The following is a 27321-nucleotide window of genomic DNA, read 5'->3' as shown; positions in this document are numbered from 1 at the left end:
AAATGAAAATAGATGTTTTTGTCTGCATGAGAAGACCGTGTGTAAGAGGGGAAAAATTACCACGTACAAAGGCAACCCATAATAGGACAACGATCAGGACTTTCCAGATAGGAGGGCCTTTAAAGATATCCATTAGACGTGGACCTGAATGTATTTTTGGGTGGTCTATTTTAATTAACTGTTTTCATATCTTGAAGGTTCTGTAACTAATTGGCAAAATAATTAGTGAAGTGACTTCACCGGGAAAAGAAGTAGTCCTGTATGCCCACAGCAGTTCTTGCACATGTGCAGTACTGAGAGAGTGGCCAATTCACCAGTAGTTTCATGTGTTCCTCAGAGGGATCCAGTCACGCTGCCCTTGGCTGCTGTGGGAATGGCCAGTAAGTCACAATTGTTAACAAAAATATGAACACGCACACATTGGCACATTCTGCATACTTCAGCTGTCTTATTTTAGCCAAGAGGAGATTTGATCATTTGAAATGGTCTGCTCTGCATAATACGTTCTGTTTTGAAAGGGGGCTTGTTAGTTAGAAGTGCAGTGGCTACTCAGGAGATAGGCACCGTTACCACATCACAGATCTGCAACACGCTAGATGGAAACATGCTTGGCAGCAGACCCAGAAAAAGCTGAAAGAGAAATGCAATGCTGTAACCAGTTGCAGCTGGCTTGGTTAAGACTGCATTAAATGAACTGAAACTTTGGAACCCCCTTCTCATGGGCCGTAGGGCAAGCTGGTTTTCGAAGTAGCTGGGTGCGCAGGAAAAGACGGCTGCACCCGAGCAGATGATCATGGGAATCTGAAGGCAGGATGCTATAGATAAAAGCATACTAGAGCCAGAGCCACTGTCACACAGTTTAGCACTGAATCATATTGAACAAGTTAAGCAAAATCTGTCTCTCTCTGGAGAACTATGCCAAGCACTGCCCACTTCTGAGCAGTTCAACTCACTTTCCTAGAATCACTTTCTACAAGTTGTCAGTTATCTGTCTCTTGCTATCACACTTCAGAGAGCAGGCACCAAAAGTGTGCAATGACAGAGAGCATACACCAAGTACCGTGTACCCCAGAGACATACTTCTGATTGTGAAGAATCTAAACACAGCGCACACCGGATGATCAGAAACTCCCATTAGTTATTAAAATCAACCTGCTACTCTGTCACAAGTATGTTCCTACCATCTATGACACTGCCAGTCCGGATTTGTCAGAGGGAGATATCTCTCATTATCTCCATGTATCTATGTGAGTTCATACACGTACGCAAGTAAAAGAGTACCTGGTTGAATTTCACCCCAGACTTGTATCAGAAAAGGAATAAAATTGAAAGGTTGCTTTTCAAAACAAAGAGAACTAGATTTTTCAAGGGTTAGTGAGTAGCTAACACTGCATTCTGCAGGCGTGATGATCGCAGCGTGGCATCTACCTCTAGCCCCACTTTCAGCAATCGCATTTCACAGTAATACTGAGATGGAAATGAACAACAGGACTGAGTGCCTGGTGGAGGAAGCCCTGCATAGTGAATTAAGTGCCACTCTACATTATTCCACCCTGTCGGGAAGCCAACAAGGGTCAGGCACTCCCATCATCGGGAAAGTGAAGGGGTTACCTGAACATCCTGGATGGGCAGAGCTCATAACTCAGACCAAAACTGAAACCAAATGAAACAATCATAAGCATCAATAATGGAATAAAGCAGGGGGGAAAAAAAAAGTTCTATATAAGTCATTTCATGTAGAAGTATACTTCCTCTGCAACTATACTGGCAATAAAAATTGCTGTTCCATCACAGGACCAGAAAATGCTGCCAGGGTCTTGAAATATTTAGACTTTAAAGAAAGACTGAAGTGTAGCACTACTATTAAGAGATAGGAGCATGTCGTACAGAGAGCCTGAGACAGCTAGGATCACTCAGCCTGGAGGGAACGGCTTGGTGGGATGTGTTTTCATGTGTATATAAACCTGAAGGTGGGGAACAGAGAAGATAAAGCCAGGCTCTTCTCCGAGGTGCCCTGTGGAAAAGCGGCAAAGGTACAGATTGGAACACAGTAAATCCCATTTAAACAATATAAAACCCCACACTTTGTTACTGCGCTGCAGTGGTCTTGTACTCACACAGGTTGCTCCACAGATAGCTTATGGAATCTTCATCCCTGGAGAAATTCAAAAGCCTCCTGTACAGAGAATCACAGAGTCCTGAGATGGAAGGGACCACAAGGATCTTCAAGTCCAACTCCTGGTTCCACAGAGGACCACCAAAATTCAAACCCTATGTCTGAGAGCACTGTCCCAAATGCTCCCTGAACACCGGCAGCATGGGGCTGTGACCACTGCCTTGGGGAGCCTGACCATCCTCGCAGTGAAGAATCTTTTCCTCAACCTGACTGTATCCTGATGTAGCTCCATGCCATTCCCTTGGATCCTGTTGCTGTCACCAGAGCAGAGCTCAGTGCTGTCCCTCTGCTCCATGTGAGGAGCTGCATGCTGCCATGAAACCCGTCCTCAGCCTCTGCTCTTGGCTGAACAAACCAAGAGACCTCAGCTGCTCCTCATACAACTTGCCCTCCACACCCTTCAGTGTATTCATAGTCCTCTCTAATAGTTTTACGTCCTTCTTATATTGTGGTGCCCAAAACTGCATACAGAGCTCGAGGTTAAGCTGCACTAGTGGAAAGCAGACGGAGACATGGTCTTTAACAGCCCACCGATCCTGCCCTGAGCACCAAGGTTGAATTAGATAATCACCAGAGGTCTCTTCCTACTTCAACCATCCTGTGTTTCCTCTCAAAAATAACAGTCCAGAGGTTCTGCTGCTGTGAATGTGCAAGAAAATTGATAGCTTGTAATTGTACTCTTAACTCCTAGCTTTCCTTTAAACACTGTGGTATGTAGGACTGTGAAAAAAGCCTTCATAAAGTGAACAGAGGATTATCTATAATGGGAAGTTAGAGGCTTTTCTGCAGATGGAAGCAAACAACTGTAAGAAGGTGTGAATTGTTCTAATTAACTCCATGGGCACATAGCTGGAAAACTACACAGCGGCAATTTAAACGCCAACATTTCATTGTCAAGCACTTCAACAGAAATCCTTAGGGTCTGTACATTTCACAGTCCCCTAAGGCCTAGCACATTTTCCAGGGTGACAACAGTGCCACAGAAATCAAAATCAAAACCTTGAGGTCTCCTTTCTACAGTGCAGGTACAGTGATCTCAGGAACAACACCGGTTAAGGTAATAATAGGAAGTCTGGCAGCATACTAGGTGAGGCCAAGGGAAAAAAATCATTAGCAACTTAAGGAGAAAGGGAAACTGTAGCCAGATTCACTCTAATTTCAGGTCTGTTTCATTAAAACTCTGGATGCCTTAACTAACCTAGAGATTACCCAAAATTCAGACCTAGTTGCAATAAATGGATGCAGAAGTTCAGTGTGCTGCAGAGCAGAGGAGGCCACAATCACAGCACAAATACTACCAGAAATACAACATATGAAATGGGCACGTTTGTAGGTTGGACAGTCACATATGCAGGATTACCTTAAAAAGGGAGATTAGGCATGAAGAAATGCATGGGAACTGCAGAATCACAGCCTGAACCTCTGATTGATCACCTGAGATGAGCACTGACTCAGCCACGGGAGCACAGCTGAAGGCAATTCACCTGTGCTGCAGGAATGGGTGGAGCCTGGCTGCACTTCTCCTAGAGCCATTTAAGGGCTGACTGTCAGCGGGGAGGGATCTCTTCAGGAGATCCATTCTGGTGGAGTTCTATAAGTGAGCCCAGGATACTGGTAAGCATCCTGTCTTTTCTGCTTTGGTGTAATAACTGCGTAGCCAAGCTCTCTAGCGTCATAACTATAACGTCTATACATTCATCGACTGGACAAGAAACATGCAAGCTACTTCATTCTAAAGAATGTGATACCTATGCAACATAACGAGCTTAATTATTTAACTCATTAAATTAAAACTCCGAATGTTCAGGAGGTATTTTCAACTACAGTCACAGATGATAGTAAAAAAAGCAGTCGCAGCTGTATACAAGGTAAGTTAAACACCAAAGTTTCACAGAGCTGGAAGGTATTTCTCTTTACCCTGCTCAGATCCCAGCATTCTCACAAACTACTAGAAAAAGAGATTAGTCCACTAGATCCCCTAATTCTGTTTACAAGGTGCCCACTTAGATGCCGGTCCCGCTGCGTTGGAGAACGTGCACAGATGTGGCCCTGAGAGCAGGCATATTTGTCCTTTTAGTTATTAAAGCTACTGTAGAATTGTCACTTTAGAGAGAAGTAGAAGGAGGGTGTGAGCATGAAGAGAACAGGAAAAAGCATTCTGTAGATATAAACATATATGAATCGCTGTTACATGTTTTAATATTATGCCACTAACTGCATTAGCAGTAAAAATACAACTGATAACACTCTTACACAGTTCCCAAATTTATTTATTTATTTTTTTACTGATCTATACAACTGATATAATACTAGCTTCTCAGCATTTCTGAAGAGGGAGCAGAGGCTATCTATCATCTTACAGGTCCCTGAAGAGCATAGAGACAGTGTGACAGGAGATGCTCTGATGCCTTTTAGAAATGGAACTTGTGGACAAAAGCTATATTTACTTTATTTCATTAAAATAAATACTAGTGGTAAAATTAGGTCATGCACCAGTGGATGGAATTCAGAGTCAGGACTATTCGTGGACTACAAGACCCAAAAATCTATGTCTTCCAATTCCAGATGTCTATCTATTTAATCCACATGAGATTCATTTACCACAATCAAAATAACAATTTGGAAAGTCATAGTAAATTTTCACGAAACGATGGAATTAAAAATACATATATTTCATTTGAGATTGCTAATGAGTACGTCAAATCAACGTGAGGCAAGCAACATCGCTTTGTGGACAGTTCTACATTTGAAAGCATTTCCTTGGAGTTGTTTGCCTTCAAAAGGGAGCATCAAGGAGTGTTTATTGGCTCAAGACTTGGCCTGGGAGAAAATGAAAGTATTGCATCTTGTGAAGGCAAGACAGCTGGCCTCTCCCTGCTACCTCTCATCTCCTGACTTAAATTTGCAGTTTTGGAAGACAGGAACAAAGGAGTTCCAGATGAAATAGCAAAGCCAGAAGCTGTCACTCCAAAAGAACAGGCTTACTCACTTTGGACTATAAGTAAGAGTTTGTACTGTCATTGTATTTGTCAAGTGAACAACAGAAGTTCCAACAACCCACCGCTACTGCAGATCAGCACCTAGCACCAAGACATCGCTGGATCCAGGAGTGGTGAGGCACTTTGCTTTGCTCTGTTTGTACATCTGGCTGGCTGGCCCTCTTTCCCCATTTTCTATCATTTTTTTTCCCTTTTCTTTTACTCTTTGAAGTAGCCATTGCCTAATATTGTCTTACCTGTAATGCTTATTAATCATAATTAGCAAATTAGCCAATTTTACTTCCAAGTACAGTACCAGTTGTTGTAAAGAAAGCTGTCAGAAATCTGATTGTGCATTATTCCTCCAAGTCTTGGGTGTCTCCACTGTGGTAGTGATCCCTGCTGACTAGGGGAGGTGCGACTTAGGAGACAGAAAAAGATTCACCACCCTCACACTCTACTGTGCGTGACCAGACTATTATCTAGATTCAACTGTTTCACTGCTGCACGTTGGCAATATAAGTGAAGGAGAGCAGAAGTTTCTTTCTTTCTTGAGAAAACAATGAAATGTTGTTATACTACATGCAGATATGTGTGGAGAAAAAGATACTCCCCAAGCCCATGGTTGGAGTCTTTGACAATATTCATAAATTACTGAAAAAGAAATAGTGAATGTCACCTATCTGGATTTCGTGAAGGCAGGTTTGATTTACAGAATGAGTCAGTGAGGTAGTGGAAAACTATTAAAACACATTAAAGATTGGCTAAGGGTCAGGAACACCAGCATAAGATCAAGTATTTAATTTATCTAGAGATTTGGACTGAACTACATCGTCTGGCTTACAGTTGGACTGTTTTCTGTCAAAAGAAACCAGTCATTTAAAACAAGGGATAAAAATGCCCTTTTAAAGCAACTGTTTGAAAAGAATATTTTCATTTCTTCTCCCTACACTTTGCTAAGTCAAAAAAGGTAATTTATTTAATTTATTGTTGCTCTTCTTAAGGGAAAAGGCTGAAACTACTGAATTGTTTTGAATGTGTTTTTGCATTGGTTGCAGCTTTGATTCTATTGTAATTTTTGGGCAAACTGTGTTTGATGTGGGCAATATTTCAATATTTATTGTAATTGTTGAGCAAAAGTGAACTTATACGGATAGTAGTAGCAGCAATCCAAAATAGTCTACACATCTGCAATTAACTTAGTATGCTTACTAAACTACAAAACACTTTAGGAAGGAAGGAGAGTAGTTCGCCAAGTCTATCCAATACTTTTGAACTATAGGAAATCGCTTTATTTCCTTCTCAAATTATTAACAGTTCACCACAGATTATCAGGGAGTTATCATTACTTCTGCTGGACCACTGAGTCCCTTCTGACAGCCGTGGGAAATTTCTTTTCCTTGGTTACCAGACTTAAAAGCTGCTAACTACTTATTCTACTAATCGTGCTAACTATTTATCCTGCCTGTGATACTGCTGCTGATCAGGATTACATCACCTTTATCTCAGGCACTTACTCCCTCCCTAAGTGCCCCAGTCAGCGCATTGCTTTCACTCACCTTTTAATTAGTCTTTCCTAATTATTTCATACTCTTCAAGGATTCTGTATACTCAGTGCCCTACCAAATGTGCTCTTCCTCTAAAATTCCTCATCTTGCAATTTCTTAATAAACTGACTATAAAGAGAATTGGATTGCACTAAGAAGGAAAGCACTAAGCTGAAGGGCTGCTACCGTGTGGACTGACAGACTGAACCGTGGACTAACCATACCTAAAAATCCTCCTTAGTATCTTCAGCATGAAAAAAACAGCAGAAATATGCAGAAATTTCAAAGTACTCAAGAAATAATTTTGACAGCTACAATAGTAAGGGATACTATTCAAATTAGAAGGTCATATACTTATGAAGTTGCAACAAAAACTGCTCTTACATGCTGTAGAATCATGAGCTGAAAATATTAATGGAGAAGAAAACCTTGTTAGTATTTGATTAGTAAATGAATTGCAAGTCATCAGAGTGTTGGAGTTAAAAACCGTGATTAATCGAGGGAGGTATTTCCAATATACATAAAGAAGATTTCATGCCACGGAAGAAAGTAATTTGTAAGATCTTCTGCAAAGTAGTACATATAGTTGACTGCACATATTTGCATAAATTAATTTCCCTAAATAGGGGCAGAAAAAGGCTATGATGGTGGTCAAGGAATGGAATCTCTGTCATATTAACAGAAACTAAAAGATGTTGACTGGCTTACTTGTCCAAAAATAAAGACCAGATTAAGGGGGCACAAGGTAGCATATCAAATAAGCCCACAAAAGGGAAGAATTATCACAGCTGAAGGACAGCATTTGGTAGAAGATAAACAGTAGAACTTGCTTTGAGTAAATTCTGGTTGAGGGTGGTCCAGCTCTTATCAAGAGTGAGCTTCTGAAACAGTGTTCTTGTACAAATAGTAAGGACAACAGATTTTAAACAGAGCTTGATAAATAAATGAATGATATCACATGAAGTTGTTACCTATTATAAAAAAGGACTGAACTTGATACATGAGATACCTGTCCTACGTTCCTGTCACTTTTCCCAATTCCTCTTCCGCTAGGGTGCCAAGAAGACTGCACAAAGAAAGTTTCCAAGAGTCTAGGGATACAGCCATTTGCATTGGCGCTCTGTCTTGCAAAGAGGCGGGTACATGAGGTTCCACCAAGGTCACCCAGACCAGCCTGCAGGAAAGGCTTCCTTTCCTCATGCTGCTATGCCTGCTTGAGTCACGTCTCTCCATAGCCAGTGCACAGCAACAGCTCAGCCCCACACTTGTTCATCAGCCCCCACTAATTCTGGTGACGGTGATACAGCCTGGCATTCTTGGATGTGGGATTTGGATACTGCTTACTCAATGCTGTTGGCAGTTGATTTGTTGTATTTTAGTAGATGAGCTGAATTAATTGTCATTTTGTATGCTGTTCACTTCTAGTTCTTACTATCCTATTTCAGAGATGAAATAAAACAGATCTCAACTGAAGGCACGCATTTATCCACGTGATCCCACATAGACATTTCCACAGCGTTTTCGGTTACATCCTGTTGGCTTTTACAGTGGTTTGTTACTGCTCCTTTATGCTACTCTCGGCAGGGATTAAACTTTGTCTGAGCTATCCATAGCACCTCAGAGATAATTTCTTCCTGTGAGGCTGGAACTAATAGAAAATCTATCTGTGGGTATTCTACTGTTCTTTTACATGAATGTCACATTTGTAATCAATTTTAAAAAAACCAATAACATTCCTGATGCTACTGTGAAATTTCTGTTCAGGTTCAAGAATTTTTTTTACGAAGCTGAGAAAGTGCATGATAGTGTTGTTCCAAATAAATAGCTTTATATATTTTCAATTTTCTCTATATGTACTGCTATTACGTATATTATGTAATAATAATCACAGAGCAGTAAGTGTTGCAACTCACAGACCCATCCAGTTATGACTCGCATTTCATGAAGCAGAATACCAGGAATCACAAAAATGCCAAAAAAACATCTCCTCAACACCCATTTTAACACTCCAGGATCTCCTAACCAACTAGGTATTTTACGTCTCTTAGGCATGAGGTAAAACATGTCACCAAAACCCATCTGTAGGTTTAAAGGCCCTCACTTAAGGTCTTATAGAGGATTAGAATTCTGATGCATCCATCTCTGTACAATGTAAGAACATGACTGCTAGATGCCACATCCTCTGACGTACTGAGCACTGCCGGAGGAGCCCTAAAGTTCTTGTCTGTCATCTGGCTATACGAATATGCTATGTTATGTCACTGTCAAAAGCCAGCATTGAAGTGCTAAATTTGGCTTACATTTTAGTACTTAAAAGTGTAATTGCTTCTCTTAGTCGTGGTTTACAAAAACCGCTGCATCTGTGAGAAAGCATGGTGGGGATAGCCTGAAGACTCTTGTTCTTATGCTGCAATTTTTATTTCTTTTCTGCCATGCGTATTTACCCTTAGACAACATCTAGTTCTTCACCTCATCTGCCACATCAGAAGCTGTCAAATGACTATTCAAGCATTAAAAAAAAGAAGGGTCTGTTAAGTTGTAAATTAAGTGACAGTCTATAGCTGAAAATTAGCAGTAACATGCCCAAAACTTTATTGATGGCTAAGGAAAGGTGAATAACCCCCACTACGGCTGGCTGTGTAATTACTGACCTTTAGAACTCAAGAGCTATTAATTTAAGACCAGATACCAGTGAACTAGCAAACGAAATATTTTGCAGCAGGACAGTAAAAGCACATACCGAGTTTGTGCATATATTCAGTGCCACCTTGGAAGGTAATGGTATTCATCTGCCTTTTCTGTTTTAACTAAGAATATAACCCAGGTTATATCTGGATATAAAATGACTGTCAGCTAGTTCTGAAGACCAGTAGGACTGCACCCACAGATACTAAGGCTTTTCAGTACGTTGCAAGAAATCCACATCTTTCCAAATGGGTTCTTAAATAACTGCTAAAGGCAAGAAAACTGCATTGCCAAGCTCAGCCATTCCGATAAATATATTGTGAACATTTCGTCTATACTGTGAGAGACGGAACAGCAAGTAACAGGAAAAGAGCAGGTAGTCATCAGACTTCAGTTCCTTTAAATGCGGGGCTCACATGAACACAAAACCCCACCTCCGTTAACACTGCTGTATTTCATCTGTTATATGGACTTTCTGTCCTTAACAGTTCACAGAAATAGTTGCTCAAAAAGAATCAACAAAAATAATTCAGCAGCATTTAACTTTTCTTCTTAATAGTAAGCATTTACTGTGATGGAAACAGTTGTCCGTTGACAAAGCAACTGCATTTTAAGAGCAGTGGTCAAGCGGTGATGCTGACAGTAAGAAAATAACAATAATTTAAAAAACTATGAAGTAAAAAAACCCAACAACTTAGGAACTAATGAAGAAGAAGGTGTCTGACCTGGTGCAGATGTTCTTCCATGAAGAGCAGTTTCGTTAGGAAGGAGATCTTTTGAGTTGGAAGTGAACGGTGATTGTCTAAATGTGTCTTCAGAAAAGTAAGGGCTATAGGGGAAATAAGACATCTTTTTGTAAACAAAACAGCAGTTAATAGAAAAAGTAATCACTGTTTTTCACTTTAACCTCTCAGTATAACAAATATCATCTTGTTAAAAGCTCTGCTTAATTTATGGAATTCATGCTGAAAGACAACCAGACTGTGAGGTAAGATGTGAAGAAGAGGCAAGCTTTGGGAAAACTGCATTGTGGAGCAAAAACTGAAGTCTTCCCAGAATGCTTTTCATTACAGTACTTCAACAACTCAGATTTGTTTTATCACACCACAATATTGGTAAAGAAAATTAATGTTTCAAAAATCTGTATTCTACTCCCGAAACACGTGGAAAATATGTTTAAAATATTTTTAAGTATTTAATAACCTCGGGAGTACAGTAATTGCATTCCAAACAAAGCTTTTCAAATTTTAGGTTGAGATGCTGAACTGTTCTCTATTGACAGAGCATTCCATGTACGAAATTAACTCAATTAATTCGACTTTTAGAGCAGGAAACAATTAACAGAATCTAACTGAACGGCGACTTCCCAAACAGTGTAAATCTCCAGCTGCTTGATTCTAAGAAGTAGACCATGCTTTGGTTTCAATTAACAGGAGGCAAACAGTTAATTCCAATAGTGAATGGGCATTTCTGTGAAAGTATTTTGTTTGCTGCTCAAATGTTGTAACAGAAACTATGATGCCTTCTACACAATAAAGACATTGGTAAGAATTACATAAAAAAAATTAAAAACGGACAAAAAGACGAGCGGTCTTTTTGGACAGCTGTTTTCTAATGTATTATATTCCATCTGCATACAAAGGATGAATTTCTTCTAAGCAAAATGGGAATTCATTTTAAATCTGATCTGTACTGTATTGAGATTCCTCAACAGGCTGAGAAAGTAGGTTTTTTGTTTGTTTTGATTTTTACTACTATTTATTTTTTGCTGTTCCCTATGTGACAGTTAGTGGGGTACTTTGCTATTTCTGCCTAAGTTTGAACATAACTAACATAACAGTCAAACAGGTTGAGCTGGATGAAAAGCATGAAGCTGCTCCAAACTTGAGCAGTTCACTGTATGCAGGTACCTGATTAATCACAATAAGGTGAAGAGCTGCTGCCCACATGTGCAAAAGTTCACTTTTCCAAGACTCACACTCCCCTCAGGGGTGACATAATATAAAACAGACTGATGCTGTATAAAAATATGGTGTAATTCACTGCAACATTCCTTTCGGTGGCTTAATAATGGTTTGAAAAAAAAAAAAAAAAAACCACCAATAAAAAGAAGTTTTGTAACTGTTGCAACTCTTCAAAATCATGTAATCCACTCAGCTTACCACGCTGCACTGCCTGCTTGTAGATTCACTGTCTCACTGTCCATTGCTAGCTCTAGACAACAGAGCTCATCTATTTCAGTTTAGGATATAAATCCTCAGTAGTTTGCTTTTGAAGACTGCACCGTGCCTGCGTCGTAAGGATCTCCCTTCTTTGCCATCATCCTCCATCCTTGGATATGCCTTTTTTTTTTTTTTTTTTTAACCTTTTTCTAGAATGGCAGATGAGTCTCTTCAGTGTCAGCCCATTATTTTTTATTATTTTTATTTCAGTGGGTATGCCTCCAATTCTCAATCCCAAGTATAAACGGAGAGCTCCTGCAACACAGAAACTACAGTTGTTCTCAGTCTCTTTGTCAAGTCCCTTCTGATGAAGATTAAGCTTTCCTTTTTTTTCCTTCTGGCTGCACTTTTCCAGTTTTCTGTCTATACAGTTCTCTAGATGAAAGAAACTTATCTTGGCATCTCATGCTGGCGTACTCACTTCCAGATCATTTGCTTCTCCGCTTTCTTTCTTCTTATCACAGATGGCAGGTTCTACCATCTCACTCAGCCACTGAACTGTGAGGAATCCTTGCCAGTTTTGGCTGCTTGAGCAAAGTCGTATGGAAGTATATGCTTACACAGTCCAGGAATATTCACAGGAAGAACAGCAACAGACGGGAGACAGAAATGTTAATATGGAGTACGATATAAAAAAAAGAAGTGCCTGTGTACCCCCTTCGTGCTGGACTTGGCTGATTTAAGACACTCACCAATGACACAGCTGAATCTCTCCACTGCCCAATTACTCACAGGTGGATGACACTGACCTCACCTCGACTCTGCAGCTGTCAGCAAACTTCACATAACAATTGTGATTCCAGTGCCTTCCTGTCATGACTCCAGATGTAGGTTGGTGAGCCAAACTGCAACATTACACGTTTTCTTAATGCAGCCTTCGTGCCTCTATTCTCCACTGGCTGCTCCATCACATTCTATTTTTGAGAGCTGCCGTACTCTTACCAGTAAAGACTTCCAGCTGTTTGCTTGGTTTGGGGTGCTTTGTTTCTTTTTTCGGCACGGTCTTTTGAGTCCATCTGTTGGAACGCGCAGGATTTAGTAGACTGACTCACTTGTCCTTACAAAGCTCTTCTTATTCATATTGATTGATAGGTAAGATGTGAAAAGCACCCACAAGACTTCAGTTGGGCACTCTGCTTTTCAAACACTGATGGGTAGCAGCCATTATCAGAACTTCTCAGTACAATTCAGTGCAAGTTAGACAACAGCCAACTGTGCTGTTCTCTTACGAGGTAGCAGCCTTCTAAGAAGGAAGGCTGTCCGAACTGTCCTCAACCTTTCCAGTTTGAACTATTTTTGATAGATCCAAAAGTAGCTCTGGATTCTCACACCAGTCCTCCTGGTAATATCACAAGACCCTAAAATCTATTTTCTACCAACTATTTGTCACCCCTCCCTGCAACACATATTGGGTGGTTAATGAGTAGTTGGACAATATGTGCACTCAACTGTATAAGCATCTTTCAGGCTTATGCTTTTTAAGAAATAAAGGGAAGTCTGTGCAGCCTCCATATCCCGCAAGTTCCCAAACTAGCAAATACAAAAAGCGTTCTCAATAACCAGAAGTTAAAAAGCTCAATTTAATTCTCTTTCAACCTGTAACATCAAAAAATCCCTGATGGACATTTACTAGGTGGTTCAGTTTATTAAAAACAGATTTATTACAGTTACCATGCAAGGAGAGGACGGGTCTAGGAATTTAAGATGAGCACTTTTCAGAGACCTCTTCTTCTGCAACTGAAATGCTTTTCAAATTCTGTCTAGACAAAGCTGCCTTAGTTATCAAACATTGTACGTGCTGGGGATTTCTGCAGAAGGGGCTGCAGAGACACAGAAGGTCTTACTCTATCTCTGAAGGAACGCTCCAATGCTCCAGCCACAGTCAGTCTGCAAAACCACCCACACTGACCACAGAACTTTCACGGAGGACACGTGTATGTATTCCTGCCTCAAGGGTTAGATGAGAGCCAAAGTCCATTCCTGTTTACTACTGATCATGGGCTCCTAAGTTTTCACCGATTCTAGTTGCTACTTATTACACAATAGCTTTGAATTTTTCCCTTAGGGCACCTCACTTTGCTGCTCACATATTGAAACAACTTGTCAGTATGTTCCCAGCCAAAATACAGTAAAGGGCATATTTCTTTAACAACACATGCTACAATTGAATCGTATTTTAAATTCCTGCATAATTTCACATATTGTGTTAATGTGACTGTAATTGTGAACAAGTTTCATTAGCATTGTCTCTTACAGTCTTTTAAAAATTCATCTCTGGAAGGCATTTGAGAGGATTCAGAAATACTACGCTGAAATTTTATTCAAGAAGTCCAAGTTTGACAGAAGACTGAATCACAACACCTCTTCTTACATTGGTCCATGTCTTAAAATCCAGTTGTCGTCCTGTTCTTCCCTCAAGCACTGCATGTACTATGCAGTTTCAATTAAGCTTCGGTTTTTGCAGAAAAAAAGCACACACAGAAAACAATTCTTAAAACCAAGCGTGAATACTTGACTGTGAGAACAGCCATTTTGGCCCAAAGGCCTTTTGCAGCATGGACACTAAACAATCGTATCTATTGGTGCCATTTCTCACATACAGGTTCCATTACTAAAAGAAATATCTTACACTTGTAATATCAGGTCATATTTGCAAGAGAGAGACATATCCAAGTTTACAAGGCAAAACTCAGCAATGCCATTTACACTACAGATTTATGGATAACAACAGACTGTGCTTACCTGACTGTAGTTCTGATGGTGTTATCTTTATTGTGATTGTGCTCTTTGCTCACCTTTTCTGCAGAGGAATGTACATTTTTTTGTGATTATAAGATAAATCATATTTTCCTTATCAAATTTGATTCAACAGAACTATTTTAATGCTTTCTGATTACAGAATAATTTAAGGGGAAGTGGTCACAAGATGACTTCAGAATAAGCACAGCTTTTTTAAAAAATATAACTCGTACCAATTTTTTTCACCCTCACATTTCAGTGTCAGTGCGCCATGTGCGCCACAAGCTTTCATTAAACAGACCTCAAATCACTTCATGTATGTAACAGCTGAGACTGACCTTCTGCGTGGAGAGAAATGGACAGCACAACTTTGGGAGCGCTGTACGCTACAGACAACATCCGTTTATGACAGTAACTACCTATATTTTCCCTTATATTCCAAGGCCTCAATCAACCATTCGTCACTAATCATTTAATTAGCCTTCAAAAAAAAGACTTGAACTCTGGCATTTCCAATTCAGTTCAAATAACATGAACCTGATCAGGCTGTCACAGTGCTCTGAAACATGTTATCTATGGGGAGCATTTGGCAAGACTTCTATATTTCACGTGCAAGGGTTGAAGGGCTCTACCTCCTATTATGCTTCAGCCTTAGCAATCTCATACTTCCGTAGCACCTTAATGATTATACACAATCTCTTTTTGCTCTTTAAACTCTGCTTTCTACTATTTTCACTACTTTTAGTGAACATTGTGGACATTAGGAAGTATTACTTTTCAGAAAGGGTGGTCAGGCACTGGAATGGACTGCCCAGGGAGGTGGTGGAGTCACCCACCCTGGGGGTGTTCAAGGAAAGACTGGATGTTGTGTTGAGCGACATGATTTAGTGGGAGCTATTGGTAATAGGTGAACGGTTGGACTGGATGATCTTTTAGGTCTTTTCCAACCTTGGAGATTCTATGATTTTACCTGATAACTGGAAGAGCAGCTCAGATGCCATCTTCACTGATATATCCTGGCTGAACAGATTTCGTTCTGGGAGCATACGACCTTCTGGTGCCTTCTGGATGTGTTCACTAATGTCTCGCCCTAATAAAGTGCTGTAGCCAACATTTTGGCTGGGTTGGCTGGGTGACACTGAAGTCTGCGAATCGTGAATGTCAACTTCCATTGGTTCTTCTTTTATCTTTACAGTCTGGGTTTCCTTGTAACTCTCAGCTGCAAATAGGTATTAAAAAACAAACAAACAAACAAACAAACAAACCACAATTACTTAATTAGGTTACAATTTTTCAGAGCACTCAAAGCAGGAATCTCAATTACAAAGTTTAATTTGTATACCCTATAACAGCAAATGGTAAGAGAAGCAAGCAGCTGACTGCTACAATATTCTTCTGGGAGTTTATAAATAGAAGAAATGTCTTGAAAATAATACTTTAAACTACAGAGCAGAAAACTGCATATTTGCAAATCCAAGAATTACATCATTTTCTGTGAACACTGGGTATAATCATATCTCAGTTTGTGAAGCTGTGCTTTTATATACTACACGGAGTTACAACTGAAAACCAGCTCTTCAAAGCTGGACACTGAAACTATCCTACAAACTTATAATTACTCTCTATCAGAGCAGTAGCAGCACGTATAGTTGGAAATGCTATTATGGGGTGGAGGTAGAAACTTCATCTGCCCATCTTGTGCTCTCTTTTCAAGATGAGATGAGCAGTTTTCTAACATGTAACAATTTTTGATACTCCCTCACGTATTACAAGACCCAATAACCTCGATAAATAGCTTCCATATGCCCATATCTTTCCAGCTCTGTCTTCCTCTCTAGTAGTAGTAAACGTAGAAAACTACAGTTTAGAAGCCAGTGTGTAGTTCACGTCCTGTACGTGTGACTTCTCAGGTGCTGCTGAATACTGATCTGGCTGCAAGGCGAGCAATCATTTTTTCTTCAGAAGAAAAGCTCTGAAATCTCAAAAGCAAGGCCCCAAGGTAATCTGGCTACCACGCTCCCTTCTCGATTCAGACTTTCAACTGTGAAAAAAGACGCTGAAGACCTGAAGTTTAGAACAGAGAGAGATGATGAGTTTTCTAATGATCTTTCAGAGTGCTGCTGAAAGGACACGTATCTATAACGGTGGAACGGCCCAACCACGTGTGTTGCCTCTTCTGTTTGGATGCTGACCAGACACTTGGGAAACAGGCAGCTTAAGAAGAAAGGCAGACTCGAGGAAATAAATCAGTGTGTGAACGTAGTTACATAGCAGAACGGCCATCATGCGAGAAACGGTTCTAACAAAAATCGATGATTCCAGATTGGGAAAAATGTCCAAAGGATTTATTCTTTTTGCCTAAACCTGTATACGTACTTCTGCTACTGATCGAGATACTCAAAACCTTAAGAAAAATCTGATTCCGTTTACTTTAGGGCACAGGCCCTAAAATAGCCTGTGTAGCCTCCAGAGGGGGAGTCAAGTAAAGCATGACTTTGAACTTCAGAAGCCAAAGGAAGAAAAGGCAAATCTAGCACTCAGGGAAAGAGGCCAAATTAAGGCAGAGATACCACAGCACACTGAGAGCCAGAGCAGCACGGAGTTTAAATGCTGAGAGGGTTAAGAGCTGAGAGAGCAGTCTGGCCCTTGTTCAGACTGGGGAATGCCAATTCAGATTGAATGGAGGCATTCTGTACAATGAGCATCCCCGCATGGAAATTTTCTCCTTATCTGACAAATTTCACAACTTATAAAAATACAATATTAAAATAGATAAATGAGCAACAGTTTGTAAGAAGAACAAACAAAATGCAAAAAAAAAAAAACAAAAAAAAACAAAAAAAAAACCCAACAACAAAAAACCAACCAACCAAACAAAAAACCCCAACCCCATAAATGGTATTTTCTATCAAATCTGGATCTGAGAGAAAAGTGAAAAAAAAAAAAAGCCAAACACTAAGTTCACTTGATAAATTAATCTGTTGCTATCCTCTCTGCCTTTCCCTTCCTCTAACGCAAATATGAGTGTGTCAGCCTCACAAATTTTACTCCAAGTACAAATGTTTCAAGCACCATCCCTTTTTTTTTCCAGATACTCAACACTACAATAATACTGAGGGGTACCAAAACACAGTATGGTCGTTCCTGATAACATCCTGAGGATAGCCAGTTGGTTGGTGTCGTCTCCTAGCCTCAAGCCAAGATGAACAGAATCCTTTTAGTATGCAGGCACACCCATCTCACATGAATTTAAATGGACGTGTTCCACTTTTTCACTCCCTTGGTTTATATTTCTCCTCTTCTGTCCTTAAGTGGAGGAAAAAGTGGCTATGCTACTTGCAGATCTCAAAATAAAAAAAAGAGAAATCAAAGCCAGGAGATAAAAGCTACTTGGTTATGCTCCAGCAGTGATTTACATGAAGTGCTCTTGGTCTTCCCTTATGACATTTCCTGACCTTTCGAAACAACACTGAGAAAAATCTTTACGATCTACCACGATCCACCAGATATGAAAATTATTACAGAGAATTCTCAAATGAAGAGGAGTTGGAAATACTACTATGTAATGCCTTTTTTCCCCGCTAAACAATTTTAAAAAAAAAAAAAATTTTTCAAGCCTAAATTAATCTTTTATCATAAAGTTACAGAACACTGCATCTGCGTTGAGAAGTGAAAAAATAATATGCTGTGCACTGAAAGTACACACAGAAGGGCAAAGGAACGCATCAGGTAACACTGTCAATAAAAGCTCAGGTAACTCCGCAAATAAATGAGTTCTTCAGCTGTCCTACAGACTGAGCTCTGCACCCAGATGCCAAATTTAGGTGCAGAGTCAAGCTGACCTTTGTTGCTCTTTCTGCTTTTAAAATATTCTTTCTATTTCTGTTCCTGCCCCACACAGCTGAATTCCCTGTCCTGCAAATGCTTTTCAATCAGACAAACTGATACAACCCAACTAAGGCAGTAGTTGAGCAATACCAATGACCTTCTCACCCCTGCAATCGGCTAACAATTCAGTAGCCCTAACTAAATTTACATATTTGATAATTTCCTTTGACCTTTACCTCTGCAGCTACACCCTTCTGACCTGGCAGCATGTACCTGACAAATGTGTATCTTGTCGTAGTCCAATTCCCAAAAACAAAGAGAGAAGACACGGGGGCTCTCTGTGATAATTTTACAATGCTAACTGAAGAGAAATTCTGTCCCGTGAGCGAGAGCCACATCAGAAGCCATACGCAGACAACCCAGCCGTGCAACATTTTGGGTGGCATTAAGGTTATGGCCTTACACATCTCATTGTACAGGCAAAATGTAACTTCAAAATTATTTTGCCTTCTGCTCATTTGTGGAATAAGGAAATAATCCTCATCTCCTCTCATAGGTATCTCACGTGGCCATAGTGCAGCTGATGATTTTAAAGTCAAGGACAGGTACATTGAAAAGTCTCCCCATTCAAATAATCAAAGTCACAACAGCTTTGGTTTGTTTCCCACTTTTGGATTTCTCCTCAAGCACACGGACTAGGTTAAATAAACCGCACTGTATCACAACACAAAGTTAGTACACAGGAGTAATCTTCTTCACCTAGATTTTTACAGAAGTAGAGACATCCAATTCCCAGAAAAAAAATATATATATATATCAGTGGAAACCAACAACTCAAATAGCTTTGAAATATCTGGACCATGATCTGGTCTGCTATTGATTTAAAAACGGTCTGCTATTCGTTTCAGACTAAACTGGATGAAGCTCACAACAACAGTACAGCACAGAGCAGTGAACATTGCTCCTCTGGCAGCAGATGAACTAAATGACCTAATACACATTTTTTCTCTTTTTCTGCTCTTTTTTGTTTGTTTGTTTGTTTTGTTTTTAATATAGAAGCAGCTTAACAAAATTAGAGAGAATTACTGCATATATGGATGTATCATTATGAAGCTACAGAGATGATCTTTAGAGTATACCTTTAATCAGTTGATTTACAAAACCCTCAGTGAACTATTAATGCCCTGTGAGACAGTTTCCCACATCAGATACGCAATAATGCAGTACTGGATAGGCTTCTTGCAGAAATAACTAATTTTTTCCACAAGTTCCAAGTGCAAAAAATGGCAATGTAGTGAAACTTCTTCAAAATAGAACAGAACGTAAAAGAAAAGAAAAAACAAACAAACAAACAACCCCACAGAACAGTAACTGTGCTACCTAAGAGTTCAGGGTACAGTATTCAGTCTTGAAGGCCTGACAATGTTACCTCAGGAATGCATGGCAATAGAAGTGGCTATGAAGTTTACCTCTATGCAATGCCCCTCTACAGCCTCAGTCAGTGATTGCCAAGTTTTAAGAGCTAAAATTTCATTCAAGCTACTTCATTTAAAGCTGGGACAACCAGAATCCAACACCTATATCAGACACATGGAAATAGAAAGGAGATAAACAGAAGAAACCACAAGTTAAGTGATTTCGTTGCATCAGCACCACCTTAAAACAGATAAAATCCTAATTCATAAATTCGCCGCTCACAGAAAAACAATGCGAAAAATGTCAAGTGAAACTAGTGACAATAACACCACTGGAATTTCTTGCTGATGATTTCAGGACATGTGCAAGAAGTTGCCAACATCAAACACACCTTTTTGCATAAAAAGGAGAATAAAATAGAAGCACAGCAAGTAAGTAGACACAAAACATTCACTGTAACTAGAGATACAGGGATAAGATTTCATTTTTTACTGGATTCGCAATTCAAGATATCTTAAAACCAAATACATATTGTAACACAATGGTAAGTAAAGCCACTATTGGCACTATTCACCACCTCTCAATTCTAGACTTCCAGAGCACTTGATGAGACATGAAAAAAGGAGTATTTATTTTACAAAACAAGAAGCAGAAATAACAAACTTTAAAATATGCACCTGCTCAAGTTATGAGCACTGATGTTCATTTACATGTCAGCATTTGCTGCACAGATATACACCAATATGCACTATGACATCTAGTAGTAAGACATCATGACTCAAAATACACATGAGAAAGCAAACTTTCCAAATCCTAAGCATTTTCTTAGACTCGGTCTGCCTCACAGTTGTAGAAACAGGGCTAGAACTCAGGAGGGACAACAGCAGACACTGACTATTCCTAAATCTTCACTGCAAAGCAGATGTTGTCAAGGTATACCAGCCATCCTGGTCACTCAGTACACAAACTGACAAATTATATGCCATGGAGGGACTTCCATATACACCATCCCTGCATCCCTGGGAACACGACAACCACATTTCAGTAAATTCTCTGATTAGGACAAGCGGGATTAGGACTGCGGGATAAGATGCTGAGTGCATCTCCATTGCAGTATACCTACAATCAGTGAGCCCCTGGCGTTACATCTGGTCTAGTAAGATCACTGATGCAAAAGGCAATAGTTCAGTTTATTTGCATACCAATACTGTTTTGTACTTTAAAATGTGGACAAATAATCATTAGTCATTACTTCCCCCAAGTACTATTGCTGACAACAGCACATTTATTTCTGTCTAGAGGTGGGACAGCCTAAGCTATGCCTCGTGAATGACTACAGAGCAAACCCTGTAGGAAGCCACTTTCCGGCCCTTGAAAGACAAGACTGTCTAGAAAAAGCTAGCATTGGTTTCCCAACAGCAGATCACACCTGATAAACCTGATAGTCCCTTATGACAAAACAACTACTATGTGGACAGACTGAGAGCAACAGATTTTGTTACCTTAACTTCTGTTAGGTCTTCAGTATCATCATTATACCATCGATACCACTGAACTACCATTAGAGCCAAACCAGTAACATGAACTGGATAATTGAACTACACAAGATGGTGGAAGCACGGCTGTATCCCTAACCTCAAAGGTTTGCAGTCAGGGATACTGTCTAGCTGACAGCCAGTCCTTAACGGCTTTTTTAACAGCTTGGACGATGTGGAAGGGTGCACTCCTAGGAAGTTCAGAGGCAATTCCAAACTGGGGAAAGTGGTGGACATCCTGGAAGGCAGTGCTGCACTGCAGTGCAGTGACAGTGTTGAGGGACCTCAACAGCATGGAGAAATGGGCTGAGAGAAACCTCAGAAGTTCAAGAAAGGAAAATGCAGAGTACTGCATTTATAATAGAATCAAAGCACATAATAATACAGAGTGGACAGCCACTAAGTAGAGAGCTGCACTGCCAAAAAACTGGTGAAGCCAACGATGCACCGATGTGTCAACAAGGTTTGAGCTCACCATTCTTGGACATATCCAAAATTTAACGAGACCCTGAGCAGCACAATATTGCTAGATCTGCAATAAGCAAGGGTTTGGATTAGATGCACTCTGGAGGCTCTCTCTGAACATAACTATTCCTTGAATCATCAGCACTAGATGATTCCTGCCAGCTGTACTTTTATCTAGCAGAATTTTCAAAACTTCCAAGCAAGCGAAAGCTACATCTTGGGTTACACTTGCCCTAGTACGGCACTGAAAAGTTTTCTTAATGTTCAATCTGAAGGTTGGTAGCTGCAGCTGGTGACTGTTGCCCCAGTGTTTTACCATCTGCCACTACCAAGCAAAGTTAAACTCTGTTTTTCTAAGTTGCTTCAAGTACCTGCAGGCTGTTACTTGATCTGCCTGTAGTCTCCCCCCACCAGACTAAACAGGTTCAGTTCTGTCAGTACTTCTTTGCAGGTCACGAACCCTAAAACCTTAATTATCTTAGCAGCCTTCCTCTAGATCCTCTATGAATTCTCAGTAGAGAACTCCAAGCTACTACAGTACTCTACATGCAGACTACAACTGGCCCTAAATACAGGGGATATGCTAAACATGCTCTTCAAATGCGGCACAGCATGTGCTTCACCTTATTCGAGATGAGTGTCAAAATCAAGCAAACAGAATTAATAAAAAACACAAAAACAACCCCTGGTTTTGCTGATACTACAGTAGCCCAATGACTTTCCATTCCCAGAAATCAAGGGAAACATTGCTACATCATTCGTGCTTCTTCTGATCATTTAATTTAAAACCTTATCTTACCACCAAAATTCAAAAATACCTGTCTATGCTGAAATGTCCCTCAGCTTTACAAATCGACTTTATGAATCAACTTAGAAGAGAAAGTCTTTCCCATACGTCTCACAAATTGGACTCATGCACTAGTTTTTGCAATCAAGCAGACAAGGGTAACCAGTGGGTCAACTTGTACTGACTTCAAAAGCTTTCAGTATGACGAGTCAGGCATTTTGTTATGCTAATTGTTCTGATTTGCTAGAAATAAACATGCCCTAAAACAGCTTAAATAAAAACCTTGGAGGCAGGGAACAGTTGGTGAGCCCTGAAGGTTCTGCTACAGACACAACAAGTAACATCTGACATTCCCCAGGGTGCTGTGTTTGATGCTTTATTTTGCTACTGTTTTTTCAAGCTGCTGTTTTATATAAGACATTGTCAATGGGCCTTGAATCAATGTAAGATGATCCTGTGTTAAAAAAAAATAATCAAAAACAGCTGATAGTTGTTCAAGTGGAACTCAAAAATCCCATGTTACAGAATTTTGCAACTAAGGGCTCAGCTTCACAGAAATGTATGACAAAAGAGAAAGACAAAATTAAAGCACTAGACAAATCTCAAGTTGCAATATGCACCTGCTGTTCCTTCTATTCAAATGTTAGGAACATGGTCACGCTTACCTGAAGAAGCTCAGTTACAGAACACACCCAACCCCTGAAACGCTCACACAGTCATAGAATCACAGAATGGTTAGGGCTGGAATAGACCTTAATGACCATCTGGTTCCAGCCTCCCTTTCATGAGCTGGAACACCCATTGAGCTCCCCCTTGATCAGGCTGCTTAAAGCCCCATTCAACCCCCCCTTTCTGAGATGGGGCATCCACAGCTTCTCTGGGCAACTTGTTCCAGTGCCTCCCCATCCTCATTGTGAAGAACTACTACTTTATACCTGATCTAAATCTACCCCCCTTTAGTTTGAAGTTATTATTCTCCTGTCCTATCACTACACCCCCTTGTAAAAAGTTCCTCTCGATTTCTTGTAGGCCCACTTTAAGTACTGCTAGAAGTTCTCAGCCTGTCTTCATAGGAGAGCTGCTCCACCCTTCTGACATGTTCACAAAATGTAATTAAAAAATAATTTGATCAAAAGCCTGCATGTGCAATGAATCACAACATATCCCAGTTTATGGAAGTCTCCCAGATCTACTCTGGTATCGCTGCACCAAGCTGAACCTTTGCAGAAAACTGCATTTTTTCTATACACTTTAATTAAAATAAAGCTGCACCCTTACCATTCACAATTATTTCCACATTTATAAGGGGGGGAAAAACACACAAAAAAAGTAGTGGACTTCAGTCTGGCTGTATGGCTTACCATACCATTTCTAGCTAAGTCTTATTTTGGGGCAGACACTTCTCTGCTTATTTATCTGGACTTCTACAGAAGTACCCACTGGTGCCCAAAGCCTTCTAATGAGCCATTTAGAGACCAAGCAACAAAAACCTTCCTTCAGTTTTCATCCCCACCTCTACTATCAAGGTATTCCAAGCAGGGATGAACGTGCTCAACAACTCCCCAGCAATCTAGGGATGGGGACGCGCTTACAAAGTTCTGACAACAGTTGTCCCCAAAGACAGCAGTCCAGTTCCGTACAAGTACTTCCCAAAACAGCCCACCAAGTTAAGATAAATAAATAAACAAATAAACAAACAAACATATACAGGTAGGACAACTAGTTTCCGAGCCACTTAATTTACACACACACACACAAAGGAAATGCAATCATGTATGTTTTCCTCACCATTGTAACAATAAAACAACTACAACAACAAAAGAAAACCCACAAAAAAAAACCACCAACACAACGCACTAAACCTGGGAAGATTTTGTGATTGCTAAGAAAAACAGCTTACCAGCCACAAATTCTTTTTTATTATTTCTAATTCACACTGCGGATGACAGCTAAGCATAAAGAAGCATGAAGCTGCCTAATCCCTTCATGAAGCATCATCAGCTGTTGAGCCACAGTAGTACAAGGAAGCACTCCTACTTCAACTTTAAAAAATGATACTCCCATTTAGCTCTTCTTTAAGTCTATGCTGGTGTGACTAGACTGGCTTTGGTATGAGCTAGTTTAGAGTCTTCTCAGACGGTCCTTCACTTTACTGCATCCTAAAACCCAATGGGTTATTTTTAGAATGGGAATAGAGGTGGGGTCTTCTGGTCTTCAACTTATGCTAGAATTGCACAATCCTCTTTTCTTTAATTCCCTTTTTCTATCTGTGTGGTTTCAATTGAAGCTAAGATGCAGTGGCAAACAAAACTTATTATGAGGCATTAAAGAGGATATTAGAGAAAACAATCGAAAGAAAAAGTAAAACTGACAGCAAGCAGTTGTGCTGAGTGTTCAATTGTTGTAAAATTAGGTAGAATAGAGAGAGTTCATCAAAGACGGTTTTGGAACTCACTGTATACAAGATATTATTTTACATCCTTGTCAAGAAATAAATACGCATTCATTTCAACTACCGATAACCCAAAAATTATGACACATTGTTTGTACTAGGAAATTGGTGTATTATGAGAAGCACTGTGACCTGAAGTACAGAAGTGACTGAAGTACAGAAAAATCCAAAGGAACTGGGAAGTACAAAGGTCATGGATTTGGTACTGATAACAAGGACAGCTGCAATACATCTGGAATTGATCCACTGAAAGAAGAGCAAAAGGACCTGGGTTGCTACAGAAATGCAAAATAACCAGAAGATACAGCTGAAATTCAGGCAGTGGGATTCAGACGACATTTCTAGGGAAGACAGACTTATCAGTGTGATAGTTCAAGGCACCTGGATAAAATATTACTAATAAAACGTTAGTACCTGTAACAGTAGTTATATCCCTCCAGCTACACATCCCTTTTTGGACAAGAAGGGAAAGGAATATATGCTTCTGAAACGTAATACATACTCCAAATATATTAGCAGCACAACTACTGTAACAGAAAATGAGCTTTTAAACTATAACACGAGGATGTAGATGCAAACATTTATTTTACATCTCAATCTCCTCTGGAACCTACCTTCCATCTTACAAGACTGCGAGCATAAAACCGATCAGAGATCACTGGGTGCATCACTTAGTTAAATAATAAGAGAATTAAATCGGCTTTCCCATAAAAGAGAACTGGTAAGAAAGAGTGTAGAAAGCTGGTGTAGGTGCATGTGAAATACATTACTTTGATTTCTTACAAGTGATTTTGTGCAATATTTAATATGAATTAAAAACCATGCAGGAACAATGCTCTATTAGGCTGAGACGGGAGCGATTTGCTCCACCTCTACCTTCTCAAATCGATCAGGGTACCATTCTGTCTCATCTCAGTGAAGACTTGGTAACGAACTGCATTCACAACTCACCTTTACACGTTTGTATAAAACATGGCAGTTTTTACATTCTTCTGTAAATGTAGGTTGAAGATCTGTACTTCAGCTGAAACTGTTAACCCACAAAGACCATTGTCAAACGGGTGCTCTATTTACTTTAATGTACCAAATCAGCTGTTACAAAGTTTTGTTTTGACTGGACAGATGGAAATGAGTTTTACCAAGATACGCCCAATAAATGACATTATTCTTTGGAAGAAGTGTTCAAAATGTGATGTCTTGATTATGCATCAAGCTTGTGAATTGTGAGGTAGGAGATCTAAATTCAAGTGGAACCAATATACCAGAAAACTGGTATAAAAGGGCATCCTCATCTTCAGATGAAGGTCATCTTCGGACAAAGTCCAACTCCACTGAAGTAATACCCAGGATAAGGACCTGACCTCAAGCATTAGTTGTCTGCTGCTAAAAACACACAAGTGTCCTGGCAGCGCTTTAGCTTTTAGAGAAAACAGTAAACCTATGCAGTAGAACTGAAATACAGACAGCTGCAAATGTGAATTTCTGCTCGCTTCTGTACTTCTACATCCACAGTGACTACTAGTAATGTCCAATATTAAAATTCTATTTCAGTAGAACATTTCTATTCTTCCAAGTTTCTCCTAGATTTAGACTAATTTCCAAGCAGTGGACAAGTCTCTGCATTACGTTCTCAAGAGACAGGTGATTTACAAATGAATCTGTCTCGGTAGCACAAAGTAGGTTCCTGAGCTAGAAAGGCCTTCCACTACCTTTATAAACTGAGCTAAAAGTCAGCAACACAGTACAACTGTTCTGGGAAAGAGATTTTCCAGTGAAAAATACAAGCCAGTGCATCCTTCTCATGAAAGATAAATGCCTAATCCCAAGAGACTCAAATGAGTTGTCAACAGCTGGCAACATTATTGCTAAAGAATAACAGAAACATGTATGTCAGGATGTCTGCTATTATGTCAGAAATAAATAGTTGCATAAATAGTTGTTTAAATACTACATCACTAAAAACAGAGTGAGAAGTTGATTAAAATAACGTGGGATGTCAGTTGTGATCTCAGAATATTCTATCAGATAAAGCAAGCAAATTAAAAAACAAACAAAAAACCCCACCAAAGGTACTAACAGGTGTTTGATCTTAGATTCCCTCCTTACATTTATTCCACATTTAACTGTACGTTTTTTACACTTTCTGTCTTAGATGGCATCTCAGAAAAGTACAAATTGAAAACAGTGCATGTGATCAAGTTAATAGAACTCCACCCACTGGCTGACTCTGGAATGTCAATTTCAGCAATAATGCCCAAGTAAATCCTGTTTTTTTCCTTGTCAGTCTATTGTCAGCGAAAACTGCCCGCTCACTAAGAGATCGTAAGAGAAATACTATACCAGTCTATTTCTTACTAGAACCCTTAAATACTGGGAGTTCCCAGCAGAAGTGACCGAAGACCTGACCAAGAACGTATATATGCCAGATCTCACCCACAGACATTTAAGTCATTAATGCTCTAATATAACGAAATCTGCATTAAAGCTAAAC

At 39.8% G+C, this 27321-nt stretch overlaps 1 protein-coding gene across 7 annotated transcripts in view; it reads right to left on the bottom strand.

The window, feature by feature from the left end:
* The window catches only part of ZNF827 (zinc finger protein 827), a 106794-nt gene that overhangs the window by 22708 nt on the left and 56765 nt on the right, over window positions 1-27321 (bottom strand). For all 7 annotated transcript variants that reach the window (XR_006170485.1, XR_006170484.1, XM_042828420.1 and 4 more), the window contains 3 exons: window positions 15318-15566; window positions 14351-14408; window positions 10112-10215 (listed from right to left, as the gene is read on the bottom strand). Coding sequence is in view for 5 of the 7 variants with exons in the window: in XM_042828420.1 (XP_042684354.1) it covers window positions 10112-10215; window positions 14351-14408; window positions 15318-15566 (411 nt within the window). In the remaining 2 variants the exon portion in view is untranslated. The remainder of the gene's footprint in view (window positions 1-10111; window positions 10216-14350; window positions 14409-15317; window positions 15567-27321) is intronic.

Source organism: Centrocercus urophasianus, unplaced genomic scaffold (assembly GCF_019232065.1).
Source record: "Centrocercus urophasianus isolate 14NV4802_14NV808 unplaced genomic scaffold, USGS_Curo_1.0 seq_3, whole genome shotgun sequence".
In the NCBI taxonomy this organism is placed as follows: domain Eukaryota; kingdom Metazoa; phylum Chordata; class Aves; order Galliformes; family Phasianidae; genus Centrocercus; species Centrocercus urophasianus.
This window is presented reverse-complemented; position numbering and strand designations above follow the sequence as displayed.